General features: G+C 42.7%; 1 protein-coding gene across 3 annotated transcripts in view; it reads left to right on the forward strand.

The window, feature by feature from the left end:
* The first annotated feature begins 749 nt into the window (after positions 1–749).
* Positions 750–13,154, forward strand: part of TAOK2 (TAO kinase 2) — a 48,837-nt gene continuing 36,432 nt past the window's right edge. For all 3 annotated transcript variants that reach the window (XM_083376888.1, XM_083376889.1, XM_083376887.1), the window contains exons 1-4: positions 750–1,676; positions 11,747–11,919; positions 12,427–12,498; positions 12,680–12,781. In XM_083376888.1, coding sequence (XP_083233014.1) covers positions 11,788–11,919; positions 12,427–12,498; positions 12,680–12,781 — 306 coding nt within the window. In that variant the 5' untranslated portion in view covers positions 750–1,676; positions 11,747–11,787. The remainder of the gene's footprint in view (positions 1,677–11,746; positions 11,920–12,426; positions 12,499–12,679; positions 12,782–13,154) is intronic.

A 13,154-nucleotide genomic window follows, 5' to 3' on the forward strand; every position in this document is an offset into this window, starting at 1 on the left:
CGCGCGCCAATCTTTCTAAATCTTGCCTCAGTTACAGCTGAGCGGTGGAAGCTCCGCCCTCAACTGCCTCGGCCTACCAATCAAATCCCACGCCCTCACATACTGCCCCAATCAAAGCGCACTTGAAGGATAGGTGGGCGCCCCAGGCTGACTTCTTTCATTGAGGGGCCGTTATTTTATTTTATTTTCCCCCCAGCCAACCAAGATGTCCATCTTGTTTGCGCTGGCCCTTCCTGACGTTTCTCGTCCAATCCCATTCGTAGGGCAAAATTTCAAGCTCCCTCCCCTCGCTTTACATATTGTCGGTGTAAAAACGTGTCCCGCCCATTAACGCTAAGACAAGCCAATGAAGCCGGGCCTTGTTCCTTCACTCTTGTACTGCGCGTGCGTTGCGTTTCCATTCAGTAATGCCTCCCTTACAATTGCTCACGGCGCGCTCCTCGCCCCTCGGTTCGCTCTACTCACCCTTTTTTTTCCCCTCAAGAATGACCCGAGCAGGACGCATGCGCACAGTGCCCCACCAAAAAAAAAACCGTTTTACGCACCAGCCTGGTTAGGTTCGGGATGATGTTCGTCGCTTATGCCCGACTGGGACGCATGCGAGTTTTCACCGGTTCCCGCCCCTGAACCCATCGCGCGTGTGCGCTCTTCTTCGGCGCCCCCCCCCCCCGCTTTCCCTCCACGCATGCGCTTGACTTTTTCCTCTGCCTTGGTTCCGGTCTTGCTCCTGCCTTGGGCGCCATCTTGGATTTGGGGACAACTGGAGGGAGTGAGAGGGAGGGTGCAGACGGAGGAACCCGAAGAGGCAAGAGAGAGGGGAGGGGGGGCCGGATAGAGTCAGGCCCCCCACCCCCACAGCACCCTCCCCTGTAGAGACTCCCTCCCTTTTCCTATTCTTCCACCCACACCCCTGCCCATCCCCTGGATCTGAAAGGATCCCTTTGCCTTTTATAGGGACCACTCCACCCCCCCCCCGCCCACCTGACCTCTCATTCCTTTTTGTTCCCCCTTCCACCCCCCTCCCGCCGGTTTCCGTTAAAGACGGAAATCTCGTTTGCAGGCTCTTGGCGCTTCTCCTCGCCCGTTATCTGTAGGTCCCTTCTGCCTCATCTGTAAACATCTGTAGGCAGCCGCTAACAGCTGGAAGGGACCGCAGCCTCCTATGAAGCCCATGCCTTCTTTTTCCCCTCGGAGCCCATCCCTTGGTCTCTTGGCAAAGCGAGCTACTTGGCTGATATAGATCGTCTTCTTCCCCTCCACCCACCCACCCACCCACCCTCCCTCTTCTCATTTTGGGATTTGCTCTCCCTCTCCCCTACCCCTGAATTAGAGCCACTGCAGACGGGCCCTAGGCTCTTGCTGTATCCTTTTACAGGGCTGCTACCTCCATCGCATTCCCGTTCCCAAGCCACTTGCATGCCTTCACTCCTGCAGGACAATTTTTTCCTACCCAAACAAGAGGGAGGGAGGGAGAGGCTTGGAATCGGGCTGTAGATGCCCTATGCTTCCCACCCAGAGGCCTTCCTTTTCCAGGGGAGCCACTGACAGTTCCCTCTAAGCCCTCTTTCTTGATTGGAGGAGTAGGGAAAGAGGAGGTAGTTGGGGGTACTCTCCCCACCCCCAATATCTTGGAGCTGGAGCCGCAAGAATATCTAGGCAGCTGCGGAGACTTACAGGTGAGACCCAAGCACGCAGATAAGGGGAATGGGGGTGGGGGGGGAAGGGTATTTTTGTGGGATGGGAAGGCCGGGCAATGGGGAGAGAACAAAAGAGGTTGTATTGCACCAATTAAGGAAAAACAATCTGATTTTCTGTCTGTCTGCTCTGTCTTCTTTCTCCTATAATTGCCCTTCCAGATAAGTCAGAAATGGTATTGTCTTGATTGGGAAACATATTCTGTTTCCTCTTCATGTTTCCCCCCTGTTTGAGGGCTTTGCTAGGCAAGAGACTGAGTTATGTTTTCCAGAGCTTGGGGTCTGGGCCTAACATCTTCCTGCAAAGGGAAAAAGGATCAAGTATTTCATCCGAGGTCCTCCGTGTACACTACAGTTCCTCATCCCCTCAGTTTTTCTTTCCTTTGGAACCTCAGAATCAAGGAACCTAGGAAATGGTCTTTCTAGTCTGCTAGACTTTTTCCTCCTTAGGCTAGACAGAGGCCTTAACTCCTGTTCTGGTTTTCATATATCAGAGCTATTATATGCCCTTAAATATTCCTATAACAATAGGATTTGGGAAATTAGTATCAGTGAGATATGTAAGAATGGGGGAGAACCCTATTGGGTTCTTTAAATCATTAGATTTTGTTTGTTATGAATAATGATGATCGTATTCTGTTGATTAAAGAAGCTAACTTAATTATGAAGAAAGGTTGGACTTAATATATACATTTATCATTCCCAGTCCCAAATTATTTAGCAGTGCTAGAATAACACAGAAGTGTATTAATAGTAATAGTATAATATTTATAAAAGAAAGCCAGTTCCATGGTCAAAGAAATTCAGCTTCACATCCATTCATATCGTCATTATTCAGATACTTAGCTTTCGTTAGTTTTATTGTAATGTTTAAAAACTGTTTAATGTTTGACTTATATGGAAGCATTAGAGCAATAAATGCTGTTTAGAGATAGTATTTGTGTGTAACAGGATATGAAAAAGCAGTTACTTTTTCCAAAATGGAAATCGTCTCTTCTCCACTATCCTAGTAAGATGAATGCTGGTATCTTATACTAACAGAAATAGGACTTCTTCAGTTATCTAGGCTTTGTGTATAATTGTGCATATATGAATAGCCACTATTTAACAGGAACCGTTGGTGGAAAGCATTAGGTTTTAGGGCTTCTATCTTTATGGATTATATTCCTTGACCCTTGATCAAGAGAGTTTTCTGCTCAAGAGAGTTGCATGGTATTGGGACATGGTGGTCATATAGAGATTGGAAAGAAAGCCAGGTATAACAGTTTTGTCTCCTGAAATGCACCCAGTAAAGTTTCATGTTAAATGTATTATTTTAGGGACGATTTGCGTATCATGTTCTTGTCAAAATGAGTAACTTTTTGCAAGCTGTGTAAGGCTTGTGCCAGTGTTGCTTACATCTATTCTAATTACAGCGTTGTTTTATTGTCTAGAAACATATAATTTATAAGTCTGCTGGCTGCTGGAGTTGTTCAGATTTGTCCACTAGCCTCTAACCAATGGTTAGCTATTTTTGAGTGTGTGGTGAATGTTATGTATCTTTGAAAATACATGCCTCAAAGTTGTTGACTTACCTTTGTTCTTTAATGTAGTAATTTTTGTTTTATCAGCAGCCCTCGACCATTGTTCCCCTGAAGGTATTTCTTATCACATATTGCTTGGACTGAGTCCCCTTAAGAATTTTGGCATATTGGGATCAAATAACCATATTGGTACACAGTGCCCAAGTGCTAATGATTAGATCAGCATGCTAATAGGAATTGCTGAATAACAGGAAATTGCTATGTTTTAATTAGCGTTTTGTCTCAATCAGAATTTCTAGATGATTGGTCTCTTGACAAGCTAAAGTTTTAAGTCAAGATTTGTTGTCTTAAGATTCTTGCTTGTTGAAAAAAAATTTCAAACCAGAGATTTTGGATCCAAGGAAAGAGTCGACTAACCACTAATATGGTCTCCTGGTTGGTTTATCTCCACCCCCTGGGAGGCGGATCCAGACAAGAAGCTGAACAACCTATACTGTCAGATTTCTGATAAACTAGCTTATAATTCTGATTTCTGTATGAATGGGATACTATCTTTAGGTTCTAAAATCTTAATTTTTTTTTTGCAAAGAAGATACCTTATGGCAGAGAATATCCTCTGGATTTCTACATTAAGAAAAAACAAATGTAGAAAATTCTTATTTTTGAGCCAAATGATAGATAGCCGTGTGCCTGAGGAGAAAGCTCATATACCCTTCTGTGTAGCAGAAGTTGACATTTCAAAGAAAAGAATCGCTTTGTGACTGGGTTCACCTCAGTTTTGCACAGCTTTCATGGCGCCCGGTAAACTGACTAATACGAAACGTCTTTAATAAGCTGGACTTCTTTATTTAGACATTGCAAATTTTAGTAATCCCATTTGACCCCTGGATAAATAGATTATATGCTTTGTAATGTCTGAAAATACAGCTGTGGAAACTTCACCCATTTACAGAACTTTTAGATCTTTCTTCCTTTATTATAAGTTCTCGTTCAGATCTAAGAAACGTGGAAGTCCTTTCCAGAACATCCATCGCTTCTCTTTATTTTTGCCCTTTAATTCCTGTTTTGGTGAGGTTCTGTCCTCCTCATGACTGCAGCATGTTTTCCATTTCCAGTTTCTCACAGTGATAAATTTAAGAAATGGAGCAGCCTATGCAAAAAGCTATTTTCCTTGCTAGTGAAATAAAACATTAGGGCATTTATTAGAATTGGAAGGAATCTCGCCTATCTTTTCTTAATATAGTTTTCTTACGGCTGCAGCAAAATCTCTGAAAATGACTGCAGTGTGTTCCCAAAGCATTATTTTTATCACATGCTGTTGTAGTAGAATACAACCCCTAGGGGTTGCTCCTGAGTTACCCACAGGTGCCTCAGTAAGCACTTTCTTCTTCCAATTCAGAAGGTCTTAATAATGTAAGTGAAGGGGGGGGGGGAAATCATCTTTGCCATAAAAGCTCTTTGAACCTTTGACAGAGAAAAAAAAAGAATCAGTGCAGGATAATTTGGGGAAGGGACACCTAGGGTACAATCTCCTGCCTGCTATCGAACCTCTTGGGAATCACATTTGAATAATTATGTAGAGAATAATTTTGTAGGGGGAGCAGAAGACAGAAACAGTAGTGACATTTAACACGTGCCTCATTGGATTTTTCTGTCCCAAGGCACAGTCTCTCAAGCATTTGTTGCAGCAGCCATCCTGGTTCTAACACAGGTCTGAATCTCAGAATTCCCTGTTTGGCCAATGGCCTAAGAATCCTATATCTACTACCTTGAGTTCCACGATAGCAGAAAGGTAGTGTTTATATCCGAGAGCTATAAATAAAAATGCCTTTTTTGGAAAAAAATGGGTTTGAAAGCAAGAGCTTTTTGACTTTTGTTAATTCCAATGGGAAGCTTGCAAGAAAGCACCAAAACATGAAGGGTACCAAACTGCTGTCCTGCGTCATCAAGAGCGTTTAGAAATCTCACACATAATTTTTTAAATATTTAAATTTGAAAGGGTACGAAGGGCTGTGTGTAAATATGCCAGTATTTCTGTTGATTGATTCAACAGCCCAAGCCAGGGTATCACATCATAATGACAAGTGATGTAAGAAAGATCTAACTTATACCATTACACTGGATCAATCTAACATCATTACAAGCCAGGTTTATCAGCTTTTTAAAACAATTATATTATTGGTTGCCTGTATACAAAGAACAATACAGGTGGTCCTCGACTTGGGGCCATTCATTGAGCAGCTGTTTGAAGTTTAAGCAGGCACTGGTGGGAAAAAAAGACTTTTAGTTCACACTTAGGACCACGGCAGCATCCCTGCAATTGTGTAACAATAATCTGGGCACTTGGCAACCAGCTCGCATTTACGTCCATTGCAGTGTCCTGCGGTCATTGGATTACCATTTGCCACTTTCCCAGCTGGTTTCTGACAAAAGTCAATGGGAGATGCCAGATTTGCTTAACAACTGCAACAAAAAAATGTCATAAAATCAGGTGTGGCAACATGCTGCCTAGCAACAGACATTCCAGTCCCAGTTGTCATAAATTGAAGACTACCTGTAGATAATCTTGGAAGGCAGCAAGGGAAAAATAGCTGCTGCTGATTTTTTTTTTGAACTCTTACTAGCGTTCCTCACTTTTGTCTTTAAAGAAGAATACAAATGTGCTTCTGTTACAGTATTACCAAAACCGGAGTCAAACAACAGACGTTGGTGAGTCTGCCTCTCCCATCTCTGGTTGAGATGGCTCTTCTTTCCTTTCTCCATCTCTGCCATTGTCAGCTCTAGCTTTTGCACAAAAGAATATTGTCACTTATTTTCCACTCAATTTTTCCTACGATTTCTGTGAAGTCTCCCATTTTATCCTCCAGTGGCCAAGGACTAACATTTTCAAAGTGAGCAGCCTAAACCTAGAACAATTAAGAGGTCTTTAAGCATAGTATAGACCACTGAGAGACCGCTGGTGTTTTCCATCTTTCACAAATTGTGTTACCCAGAAACAAGGAAACTCTTCTTCTTGTGGAGTGGGGAAAGATATGGAGCCATTACAAATGCACAGTACACTTTCGTTTCTTTGTCTTGCACAAATGGACTTCTTTATCCTACCCATCATGCATGTCACAATTTCCAGCCACAGATGTTGAGATCCTCTTTACCAGTGTTTCTCAACCTTCTCAACTTTACAATATGTAGACTTCAGGTCTCAGAATTCCCTAGCCAGCTTGAAAACTATAGTTGGCCATTCTTTAAATTTCCAAGGTTGGAAAGTTTCGAAGGTCCATTTTCTTGCCTAAAAACTATTTTCATACTATCTGTCTACTGGATGAGGATCTTACCCAACATTTATTTATCCATCCGATTTCTATTGTGCTGCCATCATAAAAAGACTTTTATCAGTAGCTTACAAAAACGAACAGGACAATCTAAATATAAAACTAAATCTTCAAACAATACAATATCTGGCCTCAAAAGCCTTCTAGAAAAGCTCTTGTTTTCAACTTCTTTCCAGAGGGCAGGTTATGTTGGAGATAACTAACATCTCCAACCAAATGCCATTCCAGAAGGCCAGGCTCATCGTAGGAAAAATGTGTTTTGGATTTTATTTTATTTTTTTAAGTGGAGGACAACCCAGCGCTGCTTCTGGCACAAAATGGATCAGAGGTAATCCTGGTGGGGAGAGGGGGTCCTCTAGGTAACCTGGCAGAAAGGCACAGATGGATTTATAGATTAAAACCAGCACTTTAAATTATACCTGAAATGCGGCGTACACTGCAGTAATCTAACCAGGTGATGGTGACACTACGAGCCACTCTAGTCAGGCCCTCCCGTCCCAAGTAAGGTTGCAATTGGCATGGAAGCCAAAGTTGGGGAAAATCCCTCTCACCACAGCATCTGACTGCTGATCCAGCAGGAGTCACAAATCCAGGAAGGCCACCAAGTCACAAACCTGCTCCTTCAGAGGCAGCTCAACTCATCCAGAGACGAACCAAGGGGCACAGAGGATATGGATAGTGGGATGGGCAGCATATTCATTCATTCATTCATTCATTCATTCATTCATTCAACAAAGAAGTAAATCCCAACATACAAACAGCAGCTGTGTCTTGGTAGAGTTCAGTTTAAGCCTGTTCTGTCCCATCCAGATCCTCAAAACCTCCCAAGACACTGACTGGGACAAGACTTAGATAATCTTTCCAGCCTGGGGTCACCATGTATAGTCGAGGATCGTCAAAAGTATTGTTGATATGACAGCCTGAATCGCCAGATGAGCTCCTGTAGCAGCTTCATGCAGATGCTGAAGAATCCCTATTTTTCTGATGATGGGTGCCTAGTTCACTGGAGGCTTTGCCTCTAGTATTGCTCACTATAAATAGATGAAACGTGCGGACCAAAATAATACGCTTTGAAAGCAGCATGCGTGGCTTTGTCAGTAACTTCATCTAAGGAGAAGCTTCTTCCCCTTGTCGATGTGGCTTTTAGTCCCACTCTGCAGTATATGTGAAATAAAAATAAATTGGACTCTCCCGAGGGAGAGGGTTGGGGTTGTTTTTTTTCCCCATTCAGGTTTTTTTTAGTTTAGTTATAGTGCACATTATGCTTTGAAATGTTGCAAATTGTTTTCAAGTTAAGTACACTCAATTTATTCCGTCACTGTGAATTCTTGAAAATGTAGCGTTTCAACACAGCTGATAAAATGATTCTGTTTGGTTCAAAGTGGTGGGCTGCTTTATTTATTTATTTTTTAAAAAAAAACCCTCTTAGGATTCATGACTTACAAACAAACTACTCTTTTGTGGGTCTCCACTTAAAATCAGCAGGTGAAATGTCTTCTGCTTTTGCTGCCTGGCAGGAAGCCAGTTCATGTTTAAGAGATTAATCAGTTCTTGCGCTCCTTTGCTAGGACACACGGCTCTTTCTCAAGTTGCTGTTCTAAAGGTGAACCCCAGATGATTCCCTGTGACTGGTCTCCCTACCCTTCCGTCTCTTAATTTGAAACCGAACTCCAGGGCCTGCCTTAAATTTCGGCCACTTTGGTGCAGCCAGGCACCAACCACCCGCAAGGGGAATCCTTCCAGATGCTTTCTTGCCAGTGGTATCACTGCCAAAGGTAGCTTTATGCTTTGCCTTTCTTTTCTTTTTTTTCTTCTTCTTCTTTAGATTGTTCCCAGGGAAGCAACTGAACAATGCAAGGATTTCCTCTGACCGGCATAACCCGCCTGCAAACTGTTGATTTCCTTATTTTTCATTTCAGCCCCCTGGAGTCAGTCCAGCAACCACTGCCCATCCCAGAGAGTGAACAGGAAGGACTCTTGTGTGGTTGCTTCAAATTGTAGAGTTTGCAGCAAGGCTGTGGATCTTATTTTTCAGCTCACCTCTGTTGCTACCCAATCCAGGGGGAGAAACCTCCTGTCTAGGTGGCTGTGCATTTCTGGGATAAATCTTATTTCTGCGGTCTAGATCTGTCGAGCATTTGATCCGCATTGATACCCGTATGCTTCGTGCATTTGACAGTCATAGCAGCAGTGTGTGTGTGGGGGGGGCGGCGGATAGGCAGCTTGTAGACGTTTTATTCTAGAAAAGAGACTCTTCTATTGCGAAACACGTTGAGTGTTCCTTTTTCTGTTATTGCACTGTACAGTGAAAAGAGGGCAACAAGTGGCTTCTGGGAAACTTTGGATCCCGCTCACTTGTGCTGCAAATGAAATTCTGTGGATTTACTGAGGAGCCAGTAAGCAAAATGCTAGATTTCTGAAGTATAATCCTCGTGGATTAAAATTAAGACACTGGATCCTGAATTGTGATTGGACCATCCTTAATGGGGGGGGGGAGAAATGCAGTTAAAGATACTTATGAAGATATTTTGAATGAACCAGACATGAGAGATACCAATTCTGTGACTTTCAAGGCTGTAGCTGCACTCCTTGTTATTAATATCAACTCCTGGCAAGCAAGTTTTCTTGCTCATGAATGCCTGCCAGGCTGCTTCTGTTGGACATTTTGGACATTTTGGGAATCTTAAGTTCTTCACCATTGGACTGAGAACAAAAGGAACAGTCTGTTTGGGAGGACACACATTTTACCTCCTGCTTTTTGGAGTGAGGCTCGCTTTCTAACCACATGGTTACTTTGTGATTGGACTAAATATTCTTGTATATTTTAACATTGATTCCCTCATGTTTCAGAGGCTCAAAGGATCAGTTTTTAAACATATATCTTTCACCTTTAAAGGGCTCACTTTGGAAATGTTGTGTAAATAGCTTTTAGCCAGAATGTGCCTGCCAAAGGGGATTAATCTATAGATTTCCAGATTTCGCAACAAGTTATTGGCGATGTTGGATGGAAATTGTAGTCCAGCGCACTTGGAGGGAATCATGTTGGAGAAATTTGCTGTAGATATAGCAGACTATATGGGGAAAGAATACAGAAAAATTACCCTTCTCAAAAGGACTCATTTACAGAGAAGGAACAATGTTTTTGTATGGGGGAATGTCATCCGATACAGCTGTTCCCACATGTTCCAGAAACAGTTGCACGCTTGCAGGATCCAACTTGGGTCGGTCACCGGGACTAGAGGTTTAGTTTTCCAAGCTTTCGAACTCATCCTGGAGCCCATTCCGGGGAACATGTCTCTAACAGAATGTCTCACATAAATAAGTCCCCCGAGGATGGCTCCAGGACAAGTCCAAAAGCTCAGGAAAACTAAACCTTGGTCCCGGTGACCTACCCAGATTGGATTTGGTAACATTATCCTGGGACACTTAATTTGCCTTCATTCGTGAGTTATACGCTTTTTTCTCTAACTCATTACATTCTTGGTATCTGCTTAATAGGATGTAATATTTGATGTGCATGCATGTGATGTTCATAAAAGTTAAGACTTGGGTGACATTGTGCAATAATGAAGAGATTGATGTACCTAGAGCAACAAAGATGATTAGGGGACTGGAGGCTAAAACATATAAGGAACGGTTGCTGGAATTGGGTATGTCTAGTTTAATGAAGAGAAGGGCGAGGGGGGACATGATAGCAGTGTTCCAGTATCTCAGGGGCTGCCCCAAAGAAGAGGGAGTCAAGCTATTCTCCAAAGCGCCCAAAGGCAGGACAAGAAGCAACGGATGGAAACTAATCAAGGAGAGAAGCAACCTAGAACTAAGGAGAAACTTCCTGACAGTTAGGACAATTAACCAGTGGAACAACCTGCCTCCAGAAGGTGTGAATGCTCCAACACTGGAAGTTTTTAAGAAGAGACTGGACAGCCATTTGTCCGAAATGATAGGGTTTCCTGCGTGAGCAGGGGGTTGGACAAGATGACCTCCAAGGTCCCTTCCAACATTTATTATTATTATTATTATTATTATTATTATTATTATTATTATTATCATCATCATCATCATCATCATCCAACTTCCATACTTGCTGCATTTTTTGTAAAGGACTAAATTGTCTGCTTCCCAGCTAACAAATACCACAAGTCCAGCAAAATTTTGTTCAAGGCTCTAGAAATCCCTTGGTCTATGTTCCTATAATTCCTTTTAATCCCTTATAGCCAACTTCTTCATTTTGCATAAGAAGCAGTTGCTTAAGTGCAGCAGAGTCGTTATAGTGGACAAAAACACATAGCATTGAACTGGACTCAGTTAATATAACATTCAGTTAAAAATAAAAATGAAAATATTTAGCAAACCCTCCAAAGGCTTGTGTTTTTTTTAAATAAAATAGAGAATCATATTTTCTTCCTCTCTCCTTTCAATCAATATAGGGCAGAAATTAATGCAAATAACGAATCTGGTAAACTGAGTAGATGGGAATTTTATTACTTGAATGGAAGTGTGTGACCACTGCAATATAAACGTGGGGTGTAGAAGTACAAGACTGAAACACACGTCGCTGTATGAGAGAGAAAATGTACTCATTAAAGTAGCAATCAATGGAGAATATTTTAGTGGTCAAAAATTAGGGGCAAATCTGCTGTGACCTTTGTGTCTATGGAAAGTAAGTATAGCTTTATCAAAACTCCTGGATTTTCATAAAATAAAGAACAAGCATACTTTGAGCTACACGTGGGAGATGTAGAGAGAAGTAAGCGGATATTAATACTTTCAGTGTCCTAACAATTACTAGTTGAATGCTGTCATATAAATAGCAGAAGCCCAATTGGAACAAGAGAAGTCTACTTTCTGTACCGCTGCAAGATCTGCCTCCATTTGGCATTGATGGCCTTCCCGCTATAGAGGTCTCATTGATTATCTTGTTTCAGACCTCTTATTTCTGTGAATAGGAGTCAGTGCTTACAGATTCCTTTTGAAAAGGCTTTCTGAGATTTGTCAGGGGTTGCGTGTGGCCTTGAACCCACTTCTTCACACGGGAGTATAATTTTTCGTATATTTATACCCTTCTAGCAAGGATCTCAGGATTCGCTTTGCTGCAGCAAGATGGTGGCATCAGATCTCACTGAATTACAACCTTATAAGTAAGAATGAATTACTTTATTTCTACCCAGCTGTTTCAATTAACATTTGATTCCCACTTTAGGAGAACAGCAACAGTGACGTCCAGCCTCATCCACGGCCGCCATGCCGTCTAATGCCCGGGCTGGCAGTTTGAAGGACCCTGAAGTGGCTGAGCTGTTCTTCAAGGATGACCCTGAGAAGCTCTTTGTTGACCTGCGGGAGATTGGTCATGGCAGTTTTGGAGCTGTCTACTTTGTGAGTGCCAACCGAGTCTTAATGCTCACGCTCAAGCCTTGCCAAGATCATTTCACACAACTCTTTCCCACTGGCCTTGCTTATCGTTGAATCGGTTTGGCTCCTGGGTCCCATCCCATCAGGAGACCCCTGCTACTGAACATTAGATGTTGAGGAGCAGTAGTGAGAGGGACTTTCTCCACATCTTGCTAATGGCTTCCTTTCTCAGGGGGAATCGTGATTGGTCACGATCAGAAGTGGGAAGATGAGCTGGTCTGATTTACGTACAAGAGATGTTATAACTTTAAGTGGATATCGGGTACTCACCAGTCCCACGTGTGCCAGTCCCTCCTAGGCAGCTGTGCTCTAAGAATGCCTGATTCACCGTGAGGTGTAAAATTTACACCCTTTGAGTGGTATTTTTTCCCAGGCATAGGAACAAAGTTCCTCTCTGAACTTGACCATCTGTGGGCGTTGATAGTTATTTTCACCCATCCTTCTTTGGTGTATTCTCTTTACCTTCCCCAGGCCAGAGACATACGCAACAATGAAGTGGTGGCTATTAAGAAGATGTCCTACAGTGGGAAGCAGTCTAATGAGGTTGGTCCTTTTTAAGACTCTTAACACAGTTGTGTTGACCATTAACTCCTAGCCTCTCCCTGGCCTAGGTAATCCAGTTCTCCTGATTTTCAGATTTTCTAGGCTTCTTGTAAAATATCCCCTCCTTTGCTCGAAACATAGAAGTCTCTTGGAGCTCAGGCTCACTTTTTGTATTTTCCAGAAATGGCAGGACATTATCAAGGAGGTGAAATTTTTGCAAAAGCTACGACACCCAAACACAATTGAATACAAGGGCTGCTACTTACGGGAACACACAGCATGGGTAAGACGAGAGCGAAACGCATCGTTCTAAGCCATTGTGGCGGTACATTACAGAAAGCCTTTTAAAGAATTTTAAGAAACACGGTGAAAATGCAGATGAACTGGGCTTTGGATGAAGGGTGGGGGGGAGTCTTGAAAAGAGCCTGAACGATGACTGGGTTTCTTGCTTAAGTTTAAGGGGAGGGAATTGCAACGCAATAGAGTGGCGGCTCCTCACTTTGAAAACCGTGGACAATTTTTTTTAGTGGTATTCTATTTATTTTCATGAGGGTTTTGGGAGGTGTCTGGATGACATTGGTGCAAGAATGGTGGACTTTTAGTCTGATTTCGTGGGGGTGGGGGGCTGTTCTTATATTCTCAAGTGAATTGGAAAT

Source organism: Vipera ursinii (genome assembly GCF_947247035.1).
Source record: "Vipera ursinii genome assembly, chromosome: Z".
In the NCBI taxonomy this organism is placed as follows: domain Eukaryota; kingdom Metazoa; phylum Chordata; class Lepidosauria; order Squamata; family Viperidae; genus Vipera; species Vipera ursinii.